Here is a 14,410-nt window from a genome sequence, read left to right on the forward strand (position 1 = left end):
TGGAAAATTGCTGCAAAAGTTCTCATTATGTGTTTTTCCTGGGTGGTATGATCAGGACACAAGCCTCTGTGAAAAAAGAAGAGAAAAGGTCATCTGAGAAATGTGAAAAAAAAGAAGGCAAGGATACTAAGAAAATAGAAGGTAAAGATGAGAAGAATGATAATGCATCAAGTGGCCAAACTTCAGAGTCGATTAAAAAAAGTGAAGAAAAGAAGCGAATAAGTATGCTATGTATCTTTCTTCTCAATCCCTTTCTAATGCTTTCTACCATTTCATTTTTACAGTGGAAGGGAAAACCTGAGATCCCAGTCCAGATAAATATTTAAACTTCGTTGTTAGGTGTCACTGTGGTAGAAGGGGAAGTCTTCTTTTGTACTCTTGGGAAACAAGTGTGTTCTTCCATCTAAGCCCCTTTATGGTCATTGATAGCTGTGTGACTGAGTTGGGATCTTTTGTTGTTTTTGTTTTTTTCTTTTTTAATATGAAATTGATTGTCAAATTGGTTTCCATAAGAGTTGGGATCTTTTGGTATCACTGAAAGTAATTATGTTTGTGGGTTGAGCTCTTTTTAAAGACTATTTGCAGTTAAGTTCTCATAGAATAAGTAGGTTTATTTATTTCATGCCCTATGTTGTGAATATCTGGCTATCTAAGATTTCAGCATTTTTACATGATAGTTACTGTCTTTTTTAATGAGATAGTGTTTAGACATTTGTTTATGATTTTTTTTTCCTCTTAGGTTCAAAGAGTCCAGGACATATGGTAATACTAGACCAAACTAAAGGAGATCATTGTAGGCCATCAAGAAGAGGAAGATATGAGAAAGTAAGTCTCTGAGAGGGCTGCCGTGTACTATTCTGCTGTTTTCAAAAGAAGATAGTTCGGTATCTCTATAACTTGAAAATCAAGAAAAATAGAATGTCATTACTCTTTTAAAGCTTTTTTTTTTTTTTAAACCTTTTTTTTTTTTTTAACGTTTTATTTATTTTTGAGACAGGGAGAGACAGAGCATGAACAGGGGAGGGTCAGAGAGAGGGAGACACAGAATCTGAAACAGGCTCCAGGCTCTGAGCTGTCAGCACAGAGCCTGACGCGGGGCTTGAACTCACGGACCGTGAGATCATGACCTGAGCCGAAGTCAGCCGCTTAACCGACTGAGCCACCCAGGCGCCCCCTTTTAAAGCTTTTTAAATAACCAGCTGAACTTGAAAACCAAAACTCCACATTATTTTAACTTCTAGTCCTGTTACACTTTTTTTTCTTACAGATTCATGGAAGAAGCAAGGAAAAGGAGAGAGCTAGCCTAGATAAAAAAAGGGACAAAGACTATAGAAGGAAAGACATCTTGCCTTTTGAAAAGATGAAGGAACAAAGACTAAGAGAGCATTTAGTTCGCTTTGAAAGATTGCGACGAGCAATGGAACTTCGAAGGTAGGAAAAGTGTCTCTTTTATACCTGTCGTTACCTATAGGTACATCTTTAACACTAGTTACAAACCAGATTCCTAGAAATTGTATTCCCAAGAAAGCTGTTTGCCGCTTTTAAGAAATGCAGTAAAACCTAATGATTTCTTAAGTTTGCATAGCATTTTGTAATTTACCAAGTACCTTTCCATCTGTTCTCTCTGTCTCAGCTGTTCTGTACGGTTAGGTGTGCCCATTATCTGATTGAAAAAATGGAGGCCCAGAGAGGCTAAAAGACTCTTCCAAATGCCTCATGGCTAATGAGTGGCAGAGTCGGGACTCAGACCCAAGTCTTCTGACTCCAAGTCCAATGCTCTTTCCTCTACTCCAAAGCTGCCGCCATGAAAAACATTTTAAAGGAAAAAATGATGGTGACATAAGATAGCCTCAACGTAATCTATAGGTTCTCAAGTGTCTATTTTATACCTGTCTTTACCTGTAGGTACATCTTTAACACTGGTTATAAACCAATTTCTGGAAATTGAAAGGAAGTGAAGGAATTTTGCCTTATGAACCTTAATGTGTTCAAGCTTTGACTCAAAGCAAGCATTCTCTTTAAAACAGAGAACAAAACAAAACATTTTCTATTTTTAGTGGCAGTATCTCAACAGTTTGCCATGAATGCCAATTTGCTTTCATATGTCAATTTTTTGATGCCACTTAAAATATTCTTGTGATAGTGTTTTATAATATAAATTTCCAAATATTAACCTGTCTCATTGAGAGGTCTTTTATCATGGGATTTCATCTATTCATTCACAGGAGCGTCAGGAATTACCAGACACTTGTGATGACTTAAATAGTACTGTGATTGCCACACACTTTATTAGAGAGAAATAATCCTCGCATTGCTCAGAATCCATTTGCTTTTTTTTTGATGAAGTCCTAATATGCTGAGCTTCCTATTTAGATGACAGATCAGGAGGAGAGCGTGGGAGCTGCTAGAGCAGGGATTCTCATGCCTATCAGACCAGCACCCCTGTTATGTTAAAAAAAAGTTGCAGCGTCCTCTTTACTCTGCTGAAATGTAATTGATGCATAATAGGCCTACAAATGTGTTATATGCCTATGCAAATAATTTCCAAACAACCAATATAATGCCTTAATTCTAATACAAAGGAGAAATAAAAGTAAATTATAATGAAGCATATATTCCAGATATGAATGTTTAGGCACGACTCTCTAGAAGACCTAATGAAGTAGTCAGATGTTTACAACCCTCTTTAGATTCAATGAGAATGTGACAGCTACAAATGCAGACTGATATTGGTGTGTCGTTTTGGTAAGTCAAATGCCAGGAGTGGTGTTGGCATTACAACATGATTTCTGAAATGGTGAACGACTCTTGGTGAAGGTCTTAAGAAAGTATAATTTTCCTTCTAATTGATGTGGAGTTGCATTCCTGGAAATTTTAGTATATATAAAACCATGCCAACCATGCAACCATGCAAACCAACCAACCTAGCATGTATTCAAAATGAGTGAAGTTCTAGGCTCCAGTTTTTTTAAAGGTGGTTTTGTTTTGTTTTAATGACATGAATGTCCATTATGGCATTTGAAAGTATAATGAATATTGGACGGATTTTTTTGCTGTGCTGAACTATCTGACCATTCCATGCAGTGTAAGCTATCTAGAATCCTTGGTCCCCATTCACTCAGTGCTGCTACTAATGGCCCCGATGGTCATTGGGATGATTTAAAATGCCCCTCAGATTTCCATGGGAGCAGTACTGACCCACTGAGAACCACTGGGTGGCTAGAGGAAGACATGCTGATAGAGCACACTGAGGGCCTTAGAGTGAGGGGATGACAGAAATGTGAAAAGTCCCGATACATTATCTTCATTAAGTTCAGCAAACATTTGAACTGCCTCCTGACTCAAAGAAGCACGGGCTAGTGAACAGCAAAAAAAGCCCTTAAGGGCAACCCTTTTATTATATATAGCATCTGCTATAATTCATGTTGATGGATATGATCCCAAGTCACCAAAATAAGGTCTACTTTGTTTAAGGAGATAGAACACATACTAGCTACTGGAAAATTTCCTGTCAAAAACAGAAGTTGTAGTTTTGTAAACATATTTGTAGAATATGTCCTTATTAAAATGTTGATTAACTAATGGGCTATTATTATAGTGGGATTTTTATTTAAACAGGAATCCTCTAAGAGGCAACTACTCTATAAAATTCAGCTGCTCAGTTGACAATCTTAATAAATAAGTGACAGCATTGGAATCTGTTTAAAGTTTTATTTTGAGTTCTCTTTCCAATTACATTAAACCTACTTAGATTGAGTTGAAGTTTAAACTTGCCAACCACAAGGAAAAATTCAAACTCAAAAGCTATTCTCTTTCACACAGTGCTAGCATAATTTAAGTATTTCTAAATACTGATTTTTGTTAGACGAAGAGAGATTGCAGAAAGAGAGCGTCGAGAGCGAGAACGCATTAGAATAATTCGTGAACGGGAAGAACGGGAACGCTTACAGAGAGAGAGAGAGCGCCTAGAAATTGAAAGGCAAAAACTAGAGAGAGAGAGAATGGAACGCGAACGCTTGGAAAGGGAACGCATTCGTATTGAACAGGTGCAGTCAGAAAATCTTTTCATCTTAAATAACTGACCTTTTTCAAACCCTGTGATTTTTGCCCTAAAATTTGCTTTACTTGTTGTAAAGCTTCTATAGAATGAGTTCAGCTGATGAGCATTTATTGAGTGCCCCTGAAAGATAACCATCAGTTAGGTGCTAGTTAAAAATACATTTAGCAGTGACTTTGTTCTGGCCAATTGGTAGTAACTCGAGCTCTGCAATATCATGGCAGCCTAATAGTCTGAGCATAGGACTATGAGTCCAGAGTAGTTGTAATCCAGGCTCTGTCACTATCCCAGTCTCAGCACATCATAACTTATTTCCTTACATATTAGAGTGGGAATGATTTCCCAAGGCTGGAAGGAAATAATGCCTCTCTTTGCAGAATTGCATCAAAGCACTTAGTTTCCATACATATTTAGAACTTTATTTCTAATTCCCTTTAGGTGCTTTTGTTTCAATCAAATGATGAAACTGAATCTGACCTTCCCAATTACTTGCCAGCTTTCACCACCCGATCTCTGTTATTTTTAAATGTTGCAGAACAATAGCCATAGTCTAGATTACTGATTTCTGAAGTCAGTTTTGTTTATGTATTTGTCCCAGGTATGTGTTTTGCCTGGTGCTTGCCTATGGTGGTTTCTTAATGACAGGATGAAAACAAGGTTGCACATGTACTTACCTTATGTTTTCATTTTGCATTGGTTGGTTCTTCCTTCTGTGTTGTCTGAAGGAACGTCGTAAGGAAGCTGAACGTATTGCTCGAGAACGAGAGGAACTGAGAAGGCAACAGCAGCAGCTTCGTTATGAACAAGAAAAAAGGAATTCTTTGAAACGCCCACGTGATGTAGATCATAGGTAGTTGCCTGCTTTCTTCTTTAACAGTTACATTTGTTACCTTATGCCTTTTAAACTAAGACTGACCAGGGAATTAGAAACTACAGGCAACTGTCACTGGAATAAAAGGTCATGATCAGTAGGGTTGGGAATGATTGCAGGACTGGAGTGGGTCCAATGCATTGTCAAGTAGGAAGAGTCTGCTGTCTTTCCCTTTCCCTTCCCCTTCCTAATGGCACATGTTTTTCCATTATGACTGGAAATACATGATTATACTGGGCTTCCGTGATGCTTCTCAAACTCAGACCCATTTGAAAATTCTTACAGGTTAATGCAGATAAACTTGGAAGTTACAAACTTGGGTTGTCTGTGTTCATGCTGGTTAATAGTTTTCAAAATATATATAGTTATTTAATTTTTTATCTCATAAATTCTATGAGATTTAGTTGGTTGTGTTGAAAAATACATGGAATGAATGAACTGTGCTTGGGACTTACCTGTGTAACTTCCAAAGTTAAACATAACTGAAAACGTTGTTAGAATTTTATTATAAAATGGTATCTGTTTTTTCCATTTACGAATTTTAAAACAGACCATTTTTCAACTATTTTCTCACCTGTGAACTTCCTCTAACACTATAGGACTTCATGCAGTCTGATAATTAATTCTTTGCTAGCTTGTTCTTGTAACAGTGTTTTGTGTCTTGAGTTTATTAGCCTTCTGTGTCCACAGTTCCTAGCATGTGGTATGTATGACTCCAAATAAGTGTTGTTGGTTTATTATAAAACTAATTTATATAAATGAGCAAATATTTCTCTTCAAGGCGAGATGATCCTTACTGGAGCGAGAATAAAAAGTTGTCTCTAGATACAGATGCACGATTCAGCCATGGATCTGACTATTCTCGCCAGCAGAACAGATTTAATGACTTTGATCACCGAGAGAGGAGCAGGTTTCCTGAGAGTTCAACAGTACAGTCATCATCTTTTGAAAGGTAGATGCCTTTTTGAAAGTTACTGTATTTGGTACATGAGCCTTGCTAATGATATGTTTGGTTCTCTATTAAAACTTAAGTACAACGGGTCAGGCCTGAGTGTTCAGAACAAATTGTGTGTTTGGTTTCTGTTTTCATTAATTTAATAAATTCACGTAATTAATTTATGTAGCTAGGATTCAGTGTTCAAAATTAGTTTGGGGTACCTGGCTGGCTCAGTCTATGGTAGAGCATGTGACTCTTGATCTTGGGGTCGTGAGTTCAAGCCCCGCACAGAGTATGGAGATTGCTTGAATAAATAAATTAAAAAAAAAAAAAAAATCTTTACTAGGCCACTATAACAAGGTCAAGTAGATTGGCTTTATATTTTTAACTTTGTTTAAAACTAGTTGGGAATACTGTTAGCATTGGATGTACCTCAACTGTTAAGAACAGTATGACATCCTTCAGGTTGGTAGTCACTAGAGTGTTTGATGTAATTTCCCCCAGATGCTAAAAAACAATTTTCATGCCAAACATTTAGCTCATTTTAAAAGAATAGAAGTTATTGATTATAATAATAGTTGTGGCTTTTTTAGTGTTTTTGCCTTAAGTTAATTTTTAAAGAAGTGTAATTTTTGTAAGTTATGCAAATAAAATTAAGAAAAATAGGGCCAAATAAGTACGTCTCAGGACCTGTGTTCTTTGTTTTGGATAATCAACAGGCGAGAACGCTTTGTTGGTCAAAGTGAAGGGAAGAAAACACGTCCTACTGCACGAAGAGAAGATCCAGGTTTTGAAAGGTATCCCAAAAATTTCAGTGATTCCAGAAGAAATGAGCCTCCACCACCAAGAAATGAACTTAGAGAAACGGACAGGAGAGAAGTCCGGGGAGAACGAGATGAGAGGAGAACGGTAATCATCCATGACAGGCCTGATATCACTCACCCTAGACATCCTCGAGAAGCAGGGCCCAATCCATCCAGACCAACCACCTGGAAAAGTGATGGCGGCATGTCCACTGACAAACGGGAAGCAAGGTATTTGTGTAGTTTTCAGTGTCTAGCTGGTGGTACATAACGCATTTGGGTTTAGGGAAAAAAGATGTTAGGGCATCTGACTGACTCAGTTGGAAGAGCATGTGACTCTTCATCTCAGGGTCGGGGTTTCGAGCCCCACATGGTGTAGAGATTACTTAAATAAATAAAACCTAAAAAAATTAAAAAAAAATTTTTTTTAAAGGTGTAAAAGAATTTTGATTGTAGATATCTTTGGGTTTTATTTAACAGAGTTGAAAGGCCGGAACGATCAGGGAGGGAAGTATCAGGACACAGTGTGAGAGGGGCTCCCCCTGGGAATCGCAGCAATGCTTCCAGCTATGGAAACAGAGAGGGAGACAGAGGCGTAATCACAGACCGAGGAAGTGGAACACAGGTAAGTGCTTGAGAGTTTATTGTCCACTCTTCTGTAATAAATTCAGAGGACTTATTTTTTAAGTTTTTTTTTTAAACGTTTATTAAACGTTTAATAAACGAGAGAGAGAGAGAGAGAGAGCACGTGGGAGGGTCAGAGAGAGGAGACAATCCCAAGCAGGCTCCATACTGTCATCACAGATCCCAATGTGGGGCTCAAACGCTCAGAATCGTGAGATCATGTCCTGAGCTGAAATCAAGAGTTGGACGCTCAACCTACTGAGCCACCCAGGTGCCCCAAGGACTTATCATTTTGATGAAGCCTGGATTAGTTAGATTAGAATGATTGGGAGACTAGTTTCTATAAAAGATCTTAAAATTTTTCATATTTTACTGTCACTAATTGAACATCACTACAAAGAAGTAGGATACTAGCCCTGAAAATCTGATGCCATTTTTATTAAAATTCCTACTGAAATTTGAGCATTATTAAATGTTGTAGATGAGCCTTCCTAGTGATGAATGTTTTCTCTTTAAGAAATTGAGGCTTTCATACTAGATGCAAAAATCTTTGGCCTCTTCTTGTGTTTCCCTTTCCCTTTTCCTTTTTTTTTGTCCAGTCCTCTCCTTGTTCATTCAGTAGTTTATAGTGTAGAATTGAGATATAATTTTTGTGTCTTTTTCTTTTAATTCTAAAGGTAGGTGAGTGAAATATTTCATATTTTTAAATTGCTTTTTATTCTTGTGATACTTTATTGACTTGATTATTTTGTAAGTTAATGAACCTGGCCAAAGCGAAGTATCTTCATCTCTTAACAACTCAAATGACCTTTCAACGAATCTGAAAGCATTCTATTGATGAAATACTGGCATATGAGTTGACAGTAGCACAAATAGAAAATCTTCCTAAATTATACACAAAAAAGAATTCTGAAATGTGTGTGTGTGTGTCCATTCTTCAACCTACATTATAGTATGAAGCTCTGTTTTGTATTTGAATACATATTCGATTTTGTAGCGGTATACTTTACTGTAAATTTTTTTAATCCCTTGACATTCTAGCTATACCACTATACACTTTCCATTTCATCCAGAACACTTATGAAATGGATTTGGGAGTGCATTATAAGCTTTCATGTTTTAAGTAAGTTGAAATGTTCAGTGGATCAGTTCATTGATTTCTTTGCCCTGAACAGAACTTTCAAGACGGGGTGTATAATCCAGACATTCTGCCCTATTTAGAGTAACACTTAAGGAAGGCAGTCTCACAGAGTAGCCCCTGTATTCAGATATCCATTCAGAAAAGATGTTCTGAGGAGGAGATCCTGTCCCTGCCTTGACAATTCTGTTTTTCATAATGTATGTTGTTCTGCCAGTATTACACCTATGTAGAGTACCTTCAGCCTTATTTTGTGTAGACTAAGTATTGTCACTTTTGACTCTGCGTTTCTTGGATCCTTAGTTCTGTGGCTTTTGTTTCTTTATGTTCACTACTCTGCTTTTCTCGTCATGTATGTAAGACCTTGTAAGAGTCATAGCATTGATGAGTACTGTGTGAAATAAGACGGTGATTCGTGTGTCTCTGTGCTGTTTGAGTGTTGAGCATATACCCCACCTTGATTTGTCTTCAGGTTTTGACCTTTCACTGTGCCTTCTTACATACCTATAAATCAATGCATGATGTGCCTATCTAGAAATACTCGAAGTCATGAAGGACATGCATGCTAGAAGGTATGGAAATAGAAATGACAGTGCTGAATCCTTGCCCCCTTACCCTACTCTGAAGCCCGAGCAGCTTCTCAATACGAAGTAGTTGGAAACCCTTTGCATATCCTCTTGTATTATTCACCTGTTTTCTTCTCAGACATCGTATTGATTTGCTTCTGACATTAAGAGCACACCAACATAGTGAGTTGGCATGAGGCTGAGGGTATCATGACCTTTCTTTTAATATGTGATTCTTTAGCACTATCCTGAGGAGCGACATGTGGTTGAACGCCATGGACGGGACACAAGTGGACCAAGGAAAGAGTGGCATGGTCCACCTTCTCAAGGGCCTGGCTATCACGATACAAGGCGAATGGGTGATGGCCGGACAGGAGCGGGCATGATAACCCAACATGCGAGGTAAGTAGTTATTCGGTTAAGACTTTTCTGGCAGCGTATATCCAAACCTTTGTCCTTTCCTTAAAGGGCAAAATAATTTCTGAGAGATTAAATTGCAGCTGGTAACAAACAGCCCTAGCCCTGCCCTGCCCAAACATTTCTCCATATTAACTCAAAATCTCCCAGAGATTTTATGTAGGGCAGCTAATGGTAATTTGTTAGTTTACGTTGGCATTCTGCCGTATGGATCGAGATACAGGTACATGTGTGTCTTAGAAACCAGTAGATAATGAACATAAACTTCATGTTGGAGTCGTGATCTTGTTCAGTGCCTGTCACTCCTAAAAGTTCTGGAAAGGAAGAGGAAACAAAATGTATTCTGCTTCCTTCCTTTTCAAATAGGTCTAGCAAAACTTTTGGATAGTTAACTAACCCAAAGCCTGTGTATATTCTAAGAGATGAGCTTCATTTTCCCTGTGCACTAACATCCATCGTGGCCCCTCAGCTGGCAAGTCTTTGGCCTCTCCCGGTCTTCCTTGCCCATCTTTCTTTCCCATTCCCCTGTCTTAGAAGAGGGGGCTTGACTTGGTGATCTCAGTTACTGCTATTCTCTTGGTCACTTCTACCATCAGACTTGAGTGAGTGTTTATTATATTTGGGCCTGCACAGCCTCATCACTCATTTCTGTCTTTGGGTCTAAAGGTTACCAATGCCTTTTTTCTTGATTAATCTATATCTCTTTATTTTCTGAGTTCTCGAGCTCCTTGGCAGTTAAGCACTGTTTCTCATTGCTGCTTTTCCTTTTTTGTGTGACCCACATGTTTTCTAATGCATCATATTTTTTTCCTCACCTTTTTTATTTCCTTTGCCGGCTCCTTCAGATGGTTGAACTTTAAACACCACTCTATATTTAGCTCTGTATTATGATCTTTATGTAAATACTTTGCTCTCTCTCTAAATTCAGGGTCACAGGCAAACTCATTCCTCTGCTGTTTCAGATCTTCACGTCCCATTTGTCGTCTCTAGCTTCTTTTAATTTGTTGGTGCCACTGTTCATCTCATTCACCTAGACTGGGCCTCATCTTTACATTTCTTCATTCCTAGCATAAATATGTAAATGTGGTTCTGTTTTTAAAGAAGAGTTGTAGTAGCTATGCTTTCTTCCTCATTTCAGCTTCTATCTGAGCTTCTCAAATTAGTCTTTTTCCTTCTCCGTTACGCACACTATTTACAAATTTAACTGTTAGAAATGTTTTCATACACCATTTACTTGGTTCCAAAGCCACGAGCTTTGGTCTTATTCTACTTAAAGCGTTTTACCATCGGTTTTTATCTCCCAAATTGGTTGTAGGTTTTTTTGGTGTGCGTTTTTTCCTGCGTCTCTCATTAGTACCTACTATGTTGCATTAAACATATAAAAAATCAACCTTCCTCCAGAATCCAAAAATATTGCTGTGACAATGTCCTGTAGCTCAGTGGGTAAAGTTCCTCATTGATGCTGATGCTGCTGATCTGGGGACCACACTCTGAGGGCTGCTGCTCTGTTCCATTCATGTGCACACCAGTAAATGGCTTACTCTGAGGAAGGGACTTTGAAGCAAGAGTGCCCAAGTTTGTTTGTTTGTTTGTTTATTTATTTATTTATTTTAAATGTTTTTATTTTTTTTTGAGACAGAGAGCATGAGCGGGGAAGGGGCAGAGAGAGAGGGAGACACAGAATCTGAAGCAAGCTCCAGGCTCTGAGCTGTCAGCACAGAGCCTTATGCAGGGCTCGAACTCACAGACTGTGAGATCATGACCTGAGCTGAAGTCGGACGCTTAACCAACTGAGCCAGCCAGGCGCCCCAAGAGTGCCCAAGTTTAAGTCCTCATTCCCCCATTTATTAGCTGTGACCTTGAGCAAGTCACTTAGCCTCCAGATCTCAGTTTCCTCATCAATAAAGAGGAGTTTGTAAATGGTACTTACCTCACAGAACTGTTGAAAAGAATGTTATTTAATATGGGTAAAGTACAAAGAACAGTGCCTGGTAAATGATAAGCACTTTATAGGTATTAGCTATAATTTATTCTTTTGTTCTTGACAGTTTTTTCTTTTAAACCTTTTTCAGTAATGCATCCCCAATTAATAGAATTGTACAAATCAGTGGCAATTCCATGCCAAGAGGAAGTGGCTCCGGATTTAAGCCATTTAAGGGTGGACCTCCGCGACGATTCTGAAAATTAGCTCTCTGCCATGGTTTCAAGATAATTTATTGAAATCTCCTGTAAACTTTACTTGACTACTTACGAAGAGGACCTCTGACTTGCTTGAGAGTTTTGTCAGACTTTTCTTTTTTTCTCTTTTTTTAAAATTTAACATGATTGCTTTTCTCAATTTTGGAGAAGATGTTTAAATAGTTCCGTTGTAACTTTTAATAGTTTTGTGTATCATTCAACTTTTTTTCTTGCAGCACCGAGACACATTTGAAAGGATGGAATCAAAACCATTTTGTTTAACTCTGTGTGAATATAAAGAGTAGTTTGCAGCTGTGTGGTAGTAGTTTAATTTGCAGCATTAGCTCCGTGGTGTCAGGCTCTAGAGTTCCTTCTTGTCACCAAGCATTTTCAGCCTCCATTTTGAAGGCTGTCGAAGCTTAAAACGTCTGCTGTCTAATTTTTAGAGAATAAGATTGTTCCTTGCATTTCTGAGTATTATGTAACCTATTTTTGCAGAAGGTACTGTTACATTAAGTGCATCTGTGTATCCTGGTTTAAAAAAATGTACTCTTTTTTGAAATAAACCTTCCTATTCTGTATAGTTGCTAAAGCGTTGAGAACCTTTTTAATTGTAAAATGAGAGCCGATTTTCAGGTTAGTGTAGCAGCACACTTGTTCAGGTTTGCATGGTATGAAACCAAATAGATGAACGAAACCTTGGCCATGAGGTTTGTATCACTGAGGTTTTTAGACTGAGTTGTGCAGGTAAGTGCACTTGTAGGTAATCTGCACTATTTGGTGGATAAATCCCACCTCTGGGAGTTGTGTGGGTACTAATGTTTCCATGTTCCCAACTATGTTGAGAACTGGAAAAAACCCAGGTTCTAGATTGGTGAATCAGTTGGGTTCTGTAAATACTTGTATGTGGGGAAGGCATTGTTGTCTCTGTGAAAATAAAAATCCACACCTGGAAGTGTATGTGTCTTTGTTTCCAGCTTTTTAGATGTTAGTCCTCCAGCCCTTTCTGGTGTTAAATCCAAAATCGTTGACTAGGTTTAGAGCTCTAAAGGCAGCCTTTTGGTCTTTGTTCCTAGGAAATAAATCTGACCAATTCTTCACCTTGGTAGCTGGGTACTGTGCTCTGTTACAGTGTTAGAGAGTTAACGTCTAAGCTCACAGTCTTTTAAGATTTTTTTTTTTTTTTTAAGACATCTTTTCTAGGAAAGCCCTTCAAGGTGAATTCTGAATACCACCTCTTAACGCCTCCCATATTCCTTTGTATGCAGCAGTGAATAATAATCCAAAAGGTCTAGATTCTTAGATAACTCAGCAGTTTGAATTCTCATATAAAGGGAAAGATGGAACGAGGGATCGCTCTGAGGCCACCTTTTGATTTGAGAAGGAGTCTCTGTAGAAGTTTTTGTAAATGTCTGGGTGGATATGGTCGTGCTCATGAGATGGCTCAGACCTCTGGGTGGTGTAGGCAGGCACAGTACCCTGGTCTTCGGCCTTTTGGGAAGCTGGCACTTCTGTATTGCTCTGGATTTCATTACCTTTTCTGCCCTTCTCAACTCTACAACTGAGTATTTCAATTTGTAAAGGTTGCTGGTTAAATAGAAAAATGAACTGGTACAACTGCTGACTGTACAAAATTGGAGATCTAACTGAGCGGGGTAAGGTTAGTTGTGAAGCCTGGGCCCTACCCCCAGACATTTGTGGCTGGGGCCTAGGCATATTTTTCCACAAATGTTCTCCGAGATGATTCATATGTACAGGTGGCATTGACAGTCACTATAGACATAGAGCCCAGAGTAGACAGGACCAAATGCTCTTTGAAGAGCAGCAGGCATTTTTATGGGTAATAGAGTTTTCCTCATCACTGCTCAAACACATGTTATTTCGGTTTTAGAGACCCCATCTTTTGCCAGCGCGGGTGAGATGCTCTGATTAGTGTGATTTTCTAGTTAACTAGTGGTTAATGACTTTATATAGTTGAACCACTCAGGAATGGGCAAAGGGGGACTTCTTTGTCAGCTTCAGGAGCTTTTATTCAGAGCTTTCAGAACTGTCCTGGTTAAGCTGTGAAATCTTAGTATTATTAATATTATATATTACAGAAATTTGTTTTCATTCTGTTAACTAGAGAGTCACCTCCGAGAAGGGTTTAGAAGAGTTTTAGCCTGGGCATCTGGGTGGTTCAGTCAGTGGGCATCCGACTTCGGCTCAGGTCATGATCTCACAGTTTGTGGATCTGAGCCCCACGGACAACTCTGTGCTGACAGCTCAGAGCCTGGAGCCTGCTTCAGATTCTGTGTCTCCATGTTTCTCTGTCCCTCCCCCACTCATGCTCTGTCTCTCAAAAATAAATAACTATTTTTAAAATTTTTATTTATTATTTGAGAGACAGCATGTACAAGCAGGGGAGGGGCAGAGAGAAGGAGAGAGAAGATCCCAAGCAGGCTTCATGCTGTCAGTGCAGAGCCCAGTGCAGCGTTCGAACTCATGAACTGTGAAATCATGATCTGAGCCGAAACCAAGAGTTGGACGCTCAACCAACTGAGCCACCCAGGTGCCTCAATAAGGTAACTTATGTGTGTTCTCCCCATATGTAGTTTGTGTATTCAACACATTTTCTTTCACAGTCCTAGCATTCTGTTTTGTAGAAGTTATCAAGCTGATTTTAAAACTAATGTGGAAATGGAAAGGAGTGAGATTAGCCAAAAATAATTTTGAAAAACATAAATAACAACATTTGAGGAATTATATTACCTGCTTACTGTGTGTCAGGCATGTTAAATAGGAGTATAAGTCATCACAGAAATTACTGTTAATTGAAC

At 38.6% G+C, this 14,410-nt stretch overlaps 1 protein-coding gene across 9 annotated transcripts in view; it reads left to right on the plus strand.

Annotated features, from left to right (window-relative positions):
• Positions 1–14,410, plus strand: part of SLTM (SAFB like transcription modulator) — an 81,683-nt gene that overhangs the window by 33,116 nt on the left and 34,157 nt on the right. For 8 of the 9 annotated variants that reach the window (XM_060621054.3, XM_060621056.3, XM_060621061.3 and 5 more), the window contains 10 exons: positions 56–222; positions 740–825; positions 1,268–1,431; positions 3,866–4,046; positions 4,783–4,907; positions 5,710–5,880; positions 6,585–6,899; positions 7,149–7,293; positions 9,238–9,398; positions 11,486–12,546. In XM_060621054.3, coding sequence (XP_060477037.1) covers positions 56–222; positions 740–825; positions 1,268–1,431; positions 3,866–4,046; positions 4,783–4,907; positions 5,710–5,880; positions 6,585–6,899; positions 7,149–7,293; positions 9,238–9,398; positions 11,486–11,594 — 1,624 coding nt within the window. In that variant the 3' untranslated portion in view covers positions 11,595–12,546. Of the gene's footprint in view, positions 1–55; positions 223–739; positions 826–1,267; positions 1,432–3,865; positions 4,047–4,782; positions 4,908–5,709; positions 5,881–6,584; positions 6,900–7,148; positions 7,294–9,237; positions 9,399–11,485; positions 12,547–14,410 lie in introns of those variants that run through there. The other variant, XM_060621057.3, reaches the window with a different exon arrangement.

The sequence above is a fragment of the Panthera onca genome, chromosome B3 (assembly GCF_046562875.1).
Source record: "Panthera onca isolate mPanOnc1 chromosome B3, mPanOnc1 haplotype 2, whole genome shotgun sequence".
Classification (NCBI taxonomy): domain Eukaryota; kingdom Metazoa; phylum Chordata; class Mammalia; order Carnivora; family Felidae; genus Panthera; species Panthera onca.